Consider the following 13,631-nt stretch of genomic DNA (forward strand, 5'->3'; position numbering starts at 1 on the left):
ATGGACTGCAGCATGCCAGGCTTCCCTGTCCATCACCAACTCCCGGAGTTTATGCAAACTCGTGTCCATTGAGTCGGTGATGCCATCCAACCATCTCATCCTCTGTCGTCCCCTTCTCCTCCCGCCTTCCATCTTTCCCAGCAGCCTCAAATAGTGTCAATAGAAAACAACCTACCAAATTTAAAAAATTTATTCAGTTTGGTTCAGTTCAGTTGCTCAGTCGTGTCCCCATGGACTTTGTGATCCCATGGACTTTGTGATCCCATGGACTTCAGCACGCCAGACCTCCTTGTCCATCACCAACTCCTGAAGTTTACTCAGGCTCATGTCCATTGAGTCAGTGATGCCATCCAACCATCTCGTCCTCTGATGGCCCGTTCTCCTCCCACCTTCAATCTTCCCCAGCATCAGGGTCTTTTCAAAATGAGTCAGTTATTCACATCAGGTGGCCAAAGTATTCGAGTTTCAGCTTCAGCATCAGTCCCTCCGATGAACACCCAGGACTGATCTCCTTTAGGATGGACTGGTTGGATCTCCTTGCAGTCCAAGGGACTCTCAAGAGTCTTCTCCAACACCACAGTTCAAAAGCATCAATTCTTCAGCACTCAGCTTTCTTTATAGTCCAACTGTTGTTACCATCTTTCTAAATTCCATATATATGCGTTAATATACTGTATTGGTGTTTTTCTTTCTGACTTACTTCACTCTGTATAATAGGCTCCAGTATCACTTAAGGAGTTTTAATCACTGAGCTCAACTTCCCATGCAGTTGGAGAAGACCCCATGGGCATCCCTGATGCCATCATGGAGGGAGCCCCAGCTGGGGTGGCCCACACATGAGGACCCCACCCCTCCACTCTCAGCCAGCTCCGTTTGGGACACAGCCTCTTCCTCTGGCTGAACCCGTCTGTTCATCGTCATTACCTTTTCTGACCTTTATCTTTCCACCTGGTGCTACACACAAGAGATCATCTTCCTCTTCCGAAAATTTCTATCCTGTTGCTACTAAGACTTTTCTTTTGCATATTAAATACCCTCAGTTCCTTCGTTCCTCATATCCCTCCTTGGTCAGAGAGCTGAAATAGACCAGGAAAGACAAGAGACTGGCTGACCGGGACCAGTCCCACGAGGGAGGGGACCAAAAGGGCAGACTCAGGCAGCATCAGAGGGGTCAGTCCACAAGGAAGATGTGTGGCTGGAAGGAGGTGCAGGGGTGACTGCAGTTTCTGGCTGCATGTGATGCAAAAATTTGACTTTATGTATAACATTCTGGCAGATTTCCTTGGGGAGCTTAACTCTGCCTTCACCTCCTCAGCTTAGAGGATGTCTACGGGTGCCCTTACGATTTCATCGAAGTGTTTGATGGACAGCAGGTTGCCTCACTCTCCTTGGGCAGATTTTGTGCTGGAACCGAGCTCACATTCCACTCTTCTTCAAACATCCTGACCACAGTGTTCAGGAGCGATGCCAAGATCACGAACATGGGGTTCTACGCCCTGTACAGCGCCGTCCAGCAGAACGAGAGGGAGAGCGGTGGGTATCCTAACGCAGACTTCAGAGGGATGTCCGGTCTAATGGGCACCCTTTCCCTTTAAGAGAGGAGATGCTTTTGTAAATCTGACCTGTGGGTTCCACCCGCATTACTGACATCTGAGTGAGAGCACTCTGACACTGACAGCCCCTAGATCACCCCTCCCCCTGCTCTGCCCCTCACTGTTGTATTCCTCCACCAAGATGTCCCCCTAAAGAGATAGAGAGCCGAGTCTCACGTCTTACCATGGCCGTGCGTGTTGAGGGAGGGCCCGTGACAACAGCCTCCTCCTTCTCCAAAGGAAGCAGAAATGCAGTAAAGCACATCCTTCTAGAACAAAACCATCTCAAACTACAACTGCCAGCCCACCTGCTTCCAGCTGAGTTCAATGCAGAAACTATCCAGACTACTTCCTATACAAAATAGGAAGACGATTACAGAGCTCTCAGCAGATAATGCTGAGGGTGACTGTGCAACTTATTCCTCAGTCAGGGGACTTCGGAGAGTATAAAAAGGACTCTGAAACAATTGCCAGTAGTAGTGTTAGCCACTCAGTCATCTTCGACTCTTTGTGTCCCCATGGACTGTAGCCCACCAGGCTCCTCTGCCTATGGCATTCTCCAGGCAAGAATACCTGGGTGGGTTGCCATTTCCTTCTCCAGGGGATCTTCTCCACCCAGGGATCCAACCCAGGTTCCCACATTGCAGGCAGATTCAACAGGCACTAACTGACCTACCCCAGTCATAAACCAGGAAGCTATGACAAACCTAGACAGCCTATTAAAAAGCAGAGACATCACTTTGCCAACAAAGGTCCGTCTGTAGAGACAAAGTACTGGTTTTTCCAGTATTCATGTATGGATGTGAGAGTTGGACCATAAAGAAGGCTGAGTGCAAAAGAATTGATGCTTTTGAATTGTGGTGCTGGAGAAGATGCTTGAAAGTCCCTTGGACAGCAAGGAGATCCAACCAGTCCATCCTAAAGGAGATCAGTCCTGAATATTCATTGGAAGGACAGTGGATACAGAAGTGGAAGCTCCAATACTTTGGCCACCTGATGTGAAGAGCCGACTAATTGGAAAAGACTTGGGTGCTAGGAAAGACTGAAGTCAAAAGAGGGGGGTGGCAGAGGACGAGATCATTAGATAGCATCACCAACTCAATGAACATGAATCTGAGCAACCTTTGGAAGATAGTGGAGGAGTCTGGCGTGCTGCAGTCCACGAGGTCACAAAGAGTTGGAGGCAGCTTAGTGAATGAACAATTCCTGGCACATTAGGACACAGGATCTCCCTATCTAGAGTCCAGCAGCTGAATATGCAGAAAGGTGCCCATAGGAGAATGTCAGAGATCCTCTCTTGGGCAGAAGGTTCCAGAGAGATGGGGCACAGTCCCACAGCTCAGGAGACTCTGCTTTCCCATCCCCAGGTGAGTCCCTGAGGCTGGGGAATGGCAGTCACAGATGTGAGGGTCGGGTGGAGGTCTCCTACAACGGCACCTGGGGCACCGTGTGTGACAACAGCTGGGACCTGATGGATGCCAGGGTCGTGTGCCAGCAGCTCGGCTGCAGCGAGGCCTTGTTGGCCCCGAAGCAGAGCTACTTCGGTGGAGGCACCGGCCATGTCATCCTGGACAACGTGCAGTGCGTGGGGAGTGAGGCCAAGGTGTGGCAGTGCCCCCACAGCGCCTGGTTCTCCCACAACTGCGGGCACCACGAGGAGGCGGGCGTCATCTGCTCAGGTGAGCCCCCGGGACACGGCACACCTTGGTGGGGGGGAGTCACCCCTGCAGCCTCTGGGAAGAGGGGTGACTTGGCAGTAATTGGAGCTGTGGGCTCCAAGCCGTCTTTTTAAGTCAGTTTGCTGAAGAGGTTCTCTTGAATCGTTGTGCTTGTAAAATGCTCAAGTGAAGTGAAAGTGGCTCAGTCCTGTCTGACTCTTTGTGACTCCTTGGACTATATATTAGCCCATGGAATTCTCCAGGCCGGAATACTGGAGTGGGTAGCCTTTCCCTTCTTCAGGGGCTCTTCCTAACCCAGGGATCAAACCCAGGTCTCCCGCACTGCAGGCAGATTCATTACCAGCTGAGCCACAAGTGAAGCCAGAAAATGCTCAAAGTCCCACCTTAAAAGCTGTAGTGAGGAGCTTTCCTTGGGGTCCAGTGGTTAAGGCTCCATGCTTCCAGTGCAAGGGGTAAGAGTTTGATCCCGAGTTAGGGAACTAAGATCCCACCTGCTGTATGGCAAAAAAATAAATAGTTGTCATAGATCACTCATATTTTTTAAAGAAAGCTTCAATGGTTAAATAGAGGGTTATATTACCAGGGTTTAGGAAAAGACCCTGATGCTGGGAAAGAATGGAGGCAGGAGAAGAAGGGGACAACAGAAGATGAGATGGTTGGATGGCATCACTGACTCAATGGACATAAGTTTGAGCAAGCTCCAGGAGATGGTGAAGGACAGAGAAGCCTGGCAGGCTGCATTCTATGGAGTCAAAGAGCTGGACACAACCTGGCAACTGAACAACAGCAGCAACATGTCCAGTGAGTCAGTGATGCTATCTAACCATCTCACCCTCTGCCGCCCTCTCCTCCTTTCACCTTCAATCTTTCCCAGCATCAGGGTCTCCAAGACCCTGATGGATTTAGTGCTGCACTCCTAGCTGCCCAGAACAGAATGCGTTTGATCAAAAACAAAACAAACAAACAAAAAAAACAGGCAAATAAAAATTTTAAAAAGCCAGATATCCTTTTGTGTGACTGTCTTAATCCATCTCTTATTCTCTCTTCTGTCTTGGAACAGACATTGATGGCAACCCCAAAGCAGGACCAACTTCCAAACATTTTAATCCATTGCCAGGTCCCTGGTATGAGTGAATCCTAGCTACTTTTTCATCCTGTAATTGGGACACCATCTGATTAAATTATTTCTTGTTAATTAACAAGAGCAAGGCAGTCCATCAGCGTTGGCAAAATGGTGGGGCTTGGGGGCGGGGGGCATCAGAGGGTGAGAGGAGAGAGAGGTAAGAGGGAAGGAAAATTCAGATTCACCAGAAATGCAGTCCTGGTCACTGGGATTTCCTGAATCAGTGTTCACAGGCAGTGGGGTGGAGTCGCTGTAGGGGTGGGGTTGGTAACTGCCTGCAGTGGTGATTATGCAATAGTTACGTGCAGAGCAAGGAGACAGAAACCCAGGGTCAGCCCTCGACAAGCTGTATCAAGCTACACTTGTCTGCATACTTGTTGTCCAGACACCCAGCCTCTCGTAGCAAAGGTGTTTCTCTGTCTGCTACCGCAAGAGCAATCACAGATCTGCACATGGATATTTTTGAGTACTTTAAAGGAGTTTTCTGAATAAAAGTCCTTGCTTACAGTATCATTTTTTTTCTGTATGTTCACAGGCTCGACTGATGACAGCTCCCCTACAGGTACTTCAGCTGTATTTAAAGTTTCTCATGATTTGATGTCTGTTTTGTTTTTAGTTGTAGGATTTGAAGCAACCAAATGAATGCTCTTGCTTCCTTTTACATATGAGAAGCTCCAGCACAGAAAACCCTTTAGAAAAGCCACTTCAAAGCCAGTATTTCAGCCACAAAGTGGATGCTTTAAGTAACTGTGGTCTTGATTCAGCTGGGGTTTGGACATAACACAACAAAGGGTCTCCTAACACAGCTGTTCTGTGAGCACAAAGTCACTTTGCACTGAACAGGGAGCCTTTGGCTTGCATTGTCTTTGCTCCCTTTTCATTAAAACACGTGCTCAGACCTGTCAGTGCATATGGGTTCATAAAGCCCTCTCAGCCTTATGTCCTGATCATTTCTCCTCACAAAAGCAGTATAAATTCGGGACTTTCCTGGCGGTTCAATGGTGAAGACTCCACGCTTCCAATCCGGGTCCAATACCTGGTCGGGGAGTTAAGATCCCACATCCTGTACACATGGCAAAGAAAACACACTCACACACACACACATACACACATACACACTATAAGCTTGAGAGGACACAGGTAACGATCTTATCTAACAAAGAGCAACTTGGGAAACTCCAAGAGCCTCCAAAGCTATTTTTTTAAAATAGTTACAAGCAAAAGCAGCTCTAGAAGTTCTCCTTATTCTGTTCCTATCCCCTCTTGATCCCTCTAAAAACACCAGCAGAGGTTGGAGCCTCCTTCTGATGGGGTTTCTTCACTGTTTCTTGCAGATGAAAATATCCATTGTGGTGGTTTGCTGACAAGTAATTCAGGCTCATTCTCCAGCCCCTGGTACCCTAAAAAATACCCCACAAATGTGGTGTGTGCCTGGGACATACAAGTGGATAGCAGGGCGCGTGTCAGACTTGCCTTTGAAGTGATAAAGTGAGTAAATAGCTCCTGCTTCCACTCTCCTCTTTACTTGATTATACTGCCTGCTACCACCACCACCCCCTCCCCACCCTCCCCAAAAAAGCCAGCTTTCGTATTTAGTTCTCAAGAGTAAGGAAGGCCTTGGAGACCCATCCAGTAATGCTGATCAAAAAAGCTTTTAAAATTTTATCTCTTGGTTCATTTTGGCGGTGCTGGATCTTCGCTGCTGTGTGGGCTTTCCTCCAGCCGCAGGGAGTGGAGGTCACTCTTTGTTGCAATGTGCAGGCTTCTCACAGCCGGGGCTTCTCTTGCTGTGGAGCGCAGGCTCTGGGGCACACGGGCTCAAGTAATTCTGGCGCACGGGTTTAGTTGCCCCTTGGTTTGTGAGGTCTTCCCAGACCGGAGATCAAACTCATGTCCCTTGCTTTGGCAGGTGGATTCCTAACTGCTAGACCACCAGGGAAGTCCCCAGATCAAAATTTAAACACATAGACCTTTTAACCCAGCAATTCCAGTTCCAGGAAATTGGTCCACAGATCTCATGTGCACTGAGAAAAATCTTGGCTGCATTCTTAGAGTAGCACTAGGTTGGAAGCAGTCTTATTGCCCACCAGCAGAGGGTCAGTTAAATAGATTTTGGTATATCTATCTATTGCTGTCACACAGTTCAGTTCAGTCGTGTCCAACTCTTTGTGACCCCATGGACTGCAGCACACCAGGCCTCCCTGTCCATCACCGACTCCCAGAGCTTGCTCAAATTCACATCCATCGAGTTGATGATGCCATCCAACCATCTCATCCTCTGTCATCCCCTTCTCTTCCTTCCTTCAGTCTTTCCCAGCAACAGGGTCTTTTCCAAAGTACTGGAGCTTCAGCTTCATCCTCAGTCCTTCCAATATATATTCAGGGTTGATTTCCTTTAGGATGGACTGGTTGGATCTCCTTGCAGTCAAAGGGACTCTCAAGAATCTTCTCCAGTGCCACAGTTCAAAAGCATCAGTTCTTCAGTGCTCAGCTGTCTTTCTGGTCCAACTCTCACATCTATTCATGACTAGTGGAAAAATCATAGCTTTGACTAGACAGACCTTTGTTGGCAAAGTAATGTCTCTGCTTTTTAATATGCTGTCTAGGTTGGTCATAGCTTTTCTTCCAAGGAGCAAGTGCCTTTTAATTTCATGGCTGCAGTTACCATCTGCAGTGATTTTGGAGCCTAAGAAAATAAAGTCTGCCACTGTTTCCATTGTTTCCCCATCTATTTGACATGAAGTGATGGGACTGGATTTTAAGCCAGCTTTTTCACTCTCCTCTTTCACTTTCATCAAGAGGCTCTTTAGTTCCTCTTTGCTTTCTGCCATAAAGGTGGTGTCATCTGCATGTCTGAGGTTATTGATATTTCTCCCAGCAATCTTGATTGCTGTCTCACACATAGGGTGTATTGCTATGGCATGATCTGTAAGATTGTGGCCAGTAGTACAGGGACTGACATTATGCATAGACCATCGTTGGAAGGAAACAAATAGAAACTGTTAATTGGAGCTGCTTGTGGGAAGGGGACTAGTCAGAGCTGGAAGAAAAGTTGCTTTTAACCATGTGCCCCCCATTACCACTTAAACTGTATTTCTTATGCTTGTAATGCTTATTCAGAAAATACAATTGAATGAAAAGTTCAAAAAATTAGAAGACTTTTAGAGTTGGGAAGATATGCACTGCCTGCACCAATGGGGTTATGGCTTCCTCCATCCTGTTTGAAGAGATGTAGGTTCCAGGCAGCTCTTCTACAGCCCTTCCTAGAACAGTCTTGGTGGTGCCTCCTGGGGGAAAGTCCGTGGCTAGATCTGAACGCTGTCATGACTTCACAGATTGGAAAACTTCTACAACTGCCCGTATGACTTCATTGAAATCTTTGATGGCCCACAAAGTGAACCTTTTTCGCTGGGGAGGTTCTGTTCCGGCACAACCCTAGTATTTACCTCCTCGGCAAATCGCCTGACTGTGGTCTTCCAAAGTGACGCCATTGTCACCAATGTTGGCTTTTCTGCATCCTACGAGGCTCTCCTGCAAGATGAGAACAACACTGGTAGGTTCTCAGATCGTCTTAGCCCCTGGCCCTGCTTGGCAATGACAGGAAGGGCGGATGACTGACTCTGTGACTAGGGAAAGGGGTCCCGAGTGCCTTAGTTTACCCTCCAGATCTGGCTAGAGAAAGTGGTTGAATGCCCAGTGCTTCGTGAAACCGCATGTCCACATACATCTTCTGATGATAGAGCACGTGACCCCGGGTGAGAGGGTGCATGTCTGATGCTGTCCCCGAGCCTTTGCACTCAGAATGCCTGCCTAGACAATATGGGTCCTGACTAGGGCAACAGCAGCCAGGGTCCCCAAGCTTTGTGTTCCCCACATCACACAGGGAGCCTGGGGACCTCCTTTGGTCTCTGTGAGCAGGCAGTCCTGTCTGGGAAAGAGCTTTAAAAAGCATGTTGTTGTTGTTTTGTTTTGTCACTAAGTTGTATCCAACTCTTTTGCAAACTCATAGACTGTAGCCCGCCAAGCTCCTTTGTCCATGGGATTTCTGTCAAAAGTACTGGAGTGGGTTGCCATTTCCTCCTCCAGGGGATCTTCCCAACCCAGGGATCCAACCCGTGTGTCCTGCATAGCAGGCAGGTTTCTTTACCACTGAGCTACCTGGGAAGCCCTCAAAAAAGCATACGCCACCCCAAATCACATTGGCCTGAACGATGAAACCAAAGTACCTTTGTAGGCTCCTTAACCCACCTCAGTCCCTTACTAGAATGAGAAGGGAGCCCCGGGAAGCTTGTCAGCTCAGAGGAGAGGCATAGAACCTCCTTGAAGGCAGAGCAGTGACCCGTGTGTGTCTGTTTCCTAGACGCGGTGCTCAGGCTGGCCAACGGCAGCCAGCCCTGCGAGGGCCGCGTGGAGCTGCACTTCAACGGCAGCTGGGGGACCGTGTGTGACGACAGCTGGGACCTGCAGGACGCCGAGGTGGTGTGCCGGCAGCTGAGCTGCGGCGGAGCAGTGTCAGCCCCCGGGAGGGCGAGATTCGGCCGAGGCCTGGGCCCCATCGCCCTGGACGACGTGAAATGTGCGGGGACTGAGGCCAGGCTGTGGCAGTGTCTGCATGGCGGCTGGTTCTCCCACAACTGTGGCCACCACGAGGATGCTGGCGTCACCTGCTCAGGTGGGCCAGAGGCTGGGGCCTGGGTGGGCAAAATGGCATTCCTGCTCCATGCGTCTCACCCAAGTGTACTTAGAGCCGTGAGGAAGTCCCGGGTGGCCTCTGCTTCCCAAGCGTCAGCCCTGCACGGTCCCCATCGTGTGCACCTACTACCCACAGTGGTTGTTGCTGTTGCAGTCACCAAGTCACGTCTGACTCTTTATGACCCCGTGGTCTGTAACACAACAGGCTTCTCTGTCCTCTGCTGTCTCCTGGAGTTTGCTCAAATTCATATCCATTGAGTCGGTGATGTACCTAACCATCCTGTCCTCTGCCACCTCCTTCTCCTTTTGCCTTCAATCTTTCCCAACACTGGGGTCTTTGCTCAGTCGGCTCTTTGGATCAGGTGGCCAAAGTATTGGAGTTCAACTTCAGCATCAGTCCTTCCAATGAATATTGATGATTGATTTCCTTTCACATTGACTGGTTTGGTCTCTTTGTAGTCCAAGGGACTCACAAGAGTCTTCTCCAGCACCACAGTTCAAAGGCATCAATTCCTTGGTGCTCGGCCTTCTTTATGGTCCAACTCTCACCACATCCACACATAACTACTGGAAAAAAACACAGAGCTTTGACTATACAGATCTTGGGAAAGTGATGTCTCTGTTTTTCAATATGCTGTCTAGGTCTGTCATAGCTTTTCTTCCGAGAGCAAGAGTCTTTCAATTTCATGGCTGCAATTACAGTCTGCAGTGATTTTGGAACCCCAAAAAGAAAATCTGCCACTGTTTCCATTTTTTCCCCTTCTATTTGCCACAAGGTGATGGGCAGATGCCATGATCTTAGTTTTTTGAATGCTGAGTTTCAAACCAGATTTTTCACTCTCCTCTTCACCCCCATCAAGAGGCTCTTTAGTTCCTCGCTTTCTGCCATTAGAGTGGTATCATCTGCTATCTGAGGTTGTTGATATTTCTCCCAGCAATCTTGATTCCAGCTTGTGATTCATCCAGCCTGGCATTTCATGTGATATACCCACAGTCAATTTTTCTTAATGCTTTCCTTTATATCAGCTCTATTCTTTTCACTTAAGTGAATTCATTTTGCAAGAAAAATTTATATTACCACCATATGGAGGGTCAGGATAAGTTGCCATGAATAGAAAATACATAAGAATAAATACAGCAGCAATAAAACAAAGTTAAAATGGTTAAAAATAAATAGTGAACTATCTAACCAATTCACAACCACCTACATCTGAAAATATCCTTAAGCAGAACAGAACTAAATGTAAGCTTTTCTATTTTAATTCAATGAATGCATGAGTCTGAAAATAGAAGTCGTGTAACCTCAGATTTTCTGGCCTCCCACCAGTGATGAGTGATGCCTTGGGAATAGTCTCTTCGATTCAGACCCTCACCCCCACCAGTTTCACAGGTAACCAGGGATGCTCTGAAAGTCACAGAGCTGGAAGCCCAGCTCCTCCCCCAGCATTCTTACTCCTCAGTTGTATCCCAGTTGAGCCTCTGCAGATAAATTCAGTACTTGGAGTCAAAAGCCCCCCTTTATCTCCACATCATTCTGGCTTTGGCTGGCAAAAAGCAAACTGGTTTATCAGCTAGACTGGCAGCAACCACTTGAAACAGGAGGAAAGAACAAGTGGAGGGTGAAAGGCCTGAAAGGTTCTGAGAGGAGGGGAGACGTGAAGAGCAGAATCAGTGCTCTCAGCAAAGCAGGAGCTGTAGCATCAGAGGACAAGGCTGGGGACCTACAGGGCAGGAAGGTTTGGAGCAAGGGCCCTGGGTACCCAGGAGGTGGTGGAGGGGGGTCGCAGAGGGGCCTGACCCAGCTCCACCACCCACTCTGGGGCTTGTCTGCTCCTTCCCAGTGCTGACCTTGCCAGTGTATGTCCTTGAGACAAACATGGTTCTGCCCTTTGCAGACTGAAGTTTAGTCTGGGAGGCAAGCCCACACCCAGGAAGAATTACAAAACCAAACCAACTGGCAAGATAGATGCTCCACACAAGCCGACCGTCCCTGTGGCCTGTTTGCTACTTGCCCGCCCACCACCAAAATCCACAAAAATGACATTGCAGTTTCCGGCAATGGGACAGAAATGAAGTAGGACATCTGGACGTTGTAGCCATGGTAACTCAGGGCCATTCTCAGATGCCCAGATGGGATACAGTTTCTTCCCCAAACAAGACATACACCTTATTGCTTCAAACAAGCAAATCTACCCCCTTGGGTTTAAGAAGAATCAAGGGATGTAATCTGATTTACACGTCTCTTGATTTACATCTCTCGTAGCCTCCCTGCCTTACTCAACACCGTCAGCGGCTGTGGGCCATGCAACTTCAGGTAATTGCAGTTCTTCTGAACTAAGTGGCTCTAACTTGCCTTGGCAAAGTCACCATGGGAGATAGGGTTGTGATTCAAGGACCAGATGACCTGGGTTTGTTGCCCTGGCTTCACCTTCACCAGCAGTGGGACCTTGAGCAAATCCCTGAACCTCTCCGTGCCTCGGTTTCCTCCTCTGGCTAAGGATGAGAAGGAAGATCATAGCATTGGTATCGTAAAGCCAGGCTGGGGTTCACTGGATCTCTCTACGTAGAGTAGGGGGGTGCTTGCTGTGTGGGGCTCACCAGTCAGATGTCAGCTATCTTCTTAACCCCACTTCCATCTCCCTGTCTTCTCACCCTCTCCCTTCCATCACCCTGCAGGGTGTTGCCTCTGAATATTGCCTTCTGCTTGACAGAACTGTAAATGAAGGAGCCAAAGTCACCACTCCTTAAGTCTTTCCCTGACTCTGATTGGCCCAGTCATTGTCACATTTTGAATTAGGTCAGTTCCTTTTCCATAGTCTTTAAGAATAAAATAAAATATGCTGAGAAGAGTTAAAAAAAAAAAAAGAGAGAGAGAAGTGAACGCTAGCCTTTAATGAGCACTAGAGTAGGTTATACTGAAGAGCAGTGATCCCCAAAGGATGCTTGTTGACTTTAAAATATACCTACTGTTTGTTCATCTATCAACCCCCCTACTCCATGCTTTTATTTTCTTGAGCTTGTATGAGTTGGCTTGTACCCTTCCAGACACACCAGTTGGTGTGTTCTCCCCACAGAGAAAGGACTTGGGAAGGGAATCAAGTTAGAAACTAGATAATCTACAAGCCAGGGAGCCCTCCCCCTCAAGCTTTGACTGAGAGTTAAATATGTTTGACACTTAAAGAGGCTGTTGTATAATTTTTTCTTTCATGTTCTGTCTGTCCTTAGCATCTTTTCCAGTGCCAACAGAGGTGCCCACATCAACAGGTAATCTTTTCCACTTTCTTCAACTGCCTTCCCTTTCACAGTTTTAGGTCAGAAAAGCTCCAGTATTACCATGGGAGAAAATGTCCCTCCAGAAAGCACCTTCCTCCGCAGCCTCAGGCCGTACACATGGCTGCTGTTGAAGGAAGGGCTGATGAAGTCCAGGTTCACCTAGAAAATCTGCGATTGGAAAGGGAGAGGAAAGAGGCTGTGAGATGCAAGGATGGCTTGTGGGAACCGGAGTGGAAGCCAGCACCCAGAAAGGCTGGAATGGGAGTACCTGGCTCTCCCGACATCTCCACCCAGTCCTGCTGTGAGCTCCCCTCAGCTGTGTTCTGAGCATATCCAGCCTCTACTCTTTTTTGTAACACTGCCCTTTGACTGTGGGGAGCGGCCTGCCCTTTATACTTCCCAGAGCATCACTGCATGTGGTGACATCCGATCCTGGGGATAGTGTAGATACAAATTATTGTTCTCGTCACTTGATCAGTGTGTACAAGGCTCTCAGAGAATCCTACACACACACACACACACACACACACATATCCACACACCAGTTAGTGTGTGCCTGATAGCTTCTCATGAAAAATCCAACAAACTCTGTGAGTGCCAGAAAGCAAGACGTCACAGCAAGAAGGGGCAGCTATGCCGGGAGGCAGGGCTCTGGAGCAGCTGGCTAAGGAGCAAAACCATTTCTTAGCCAGCTGTAATGCTGAAAAAACACAAAGTAATACCCAGGGTGAACTTAAAATGAAGGGGGGGAGTAGATTTGTTATCATCCATGGTCAGCGCCCAATTTCCAAGAGATACTGACTCTTCCAGTGGCCTCTCTGGACGAGCCTTGATGGAGGTCATTGTTTGGACTGTCTACCAAGGTCTGGGCCTGCGGCTGGCTGATGGGTCAAGCCGGTGTGAGGGCCGAGTGGAAGTCTGCCATGCCGACACCTGGGGCACTGTGTGTGATGACAGCTGGTCCATCGAGGATGCCCACGTGGTCTGCAGGCAGCTTGGCTGTGGCCGGGCTGTGTCTGCCCTCCCAGGGGCCAGATTCAGCCCTGGAAAAGGCAGCATTCTCTTGGACGATGTTAACTGCACGGGCAGTGAGTCCTCCCTGGCGCAGTGCCCTCACAGCGGCTGGTTCACCCACAACTGCGGGCACCATGAAGATGCTGGTGTCATCTGCTCAGGTGAGCACAGGTGTCTTCTGGGCCAGGCATGGGGCTGCCCAGGCCAAGCCTGGAATTTGCACACTGAGTCTAGAATTCCTCCATGCCTTCAACCTTT

The 13,631-nt window shown here is 48.7% G+C and overlaps 1 protein-coding gene across 1 annotated transcript in view; it reads left to right on the forward strand.

Annotated features, from left to right (window-relative positions):
• Nucleotides 1–13,631, forward strand: part of DMBT1 (deleted in malignant brain tumors 1) — a 77,022-nt gene that overhangs the window by 36,712 nt on the left and 26,679 nt on the right. The window contains exons 19-21 of the mRNA XM_040254447.1: nucleotides 2,965–3,271; nucleotides 8,755–9,066; nucleotides 13,223–13,534. Coding sequence (XP_040110381.1) covers nucleotides 2,965–3,271; nucleotides 8,755–9,066; nucleotides 13,223–13,534 — 931 coding nt within the window. The remainder of the gene's footprint in view (nucleotides 1–2,964; nucleotides 3,272–8,754; nucleotides 9,067–13,222; nucleotides 13,535–13,631) is intronic.

Source organism: Oryx dammah, unplaced genomic scaffold (assembly GCF_014754425.2).
Source record: "Oryx dammah isolate SB20612 unplaced genomic scaffold, SCBI_Odam_1.1 HiC_scaffold_14, whole genome shotgun sequence".
Classification (NCBI taxonomy): Eukaryota; Metazoa; Chordata; class Mammalia; order Artiodactyla; family Bovidae; genus Oryx; species Oryx dammah.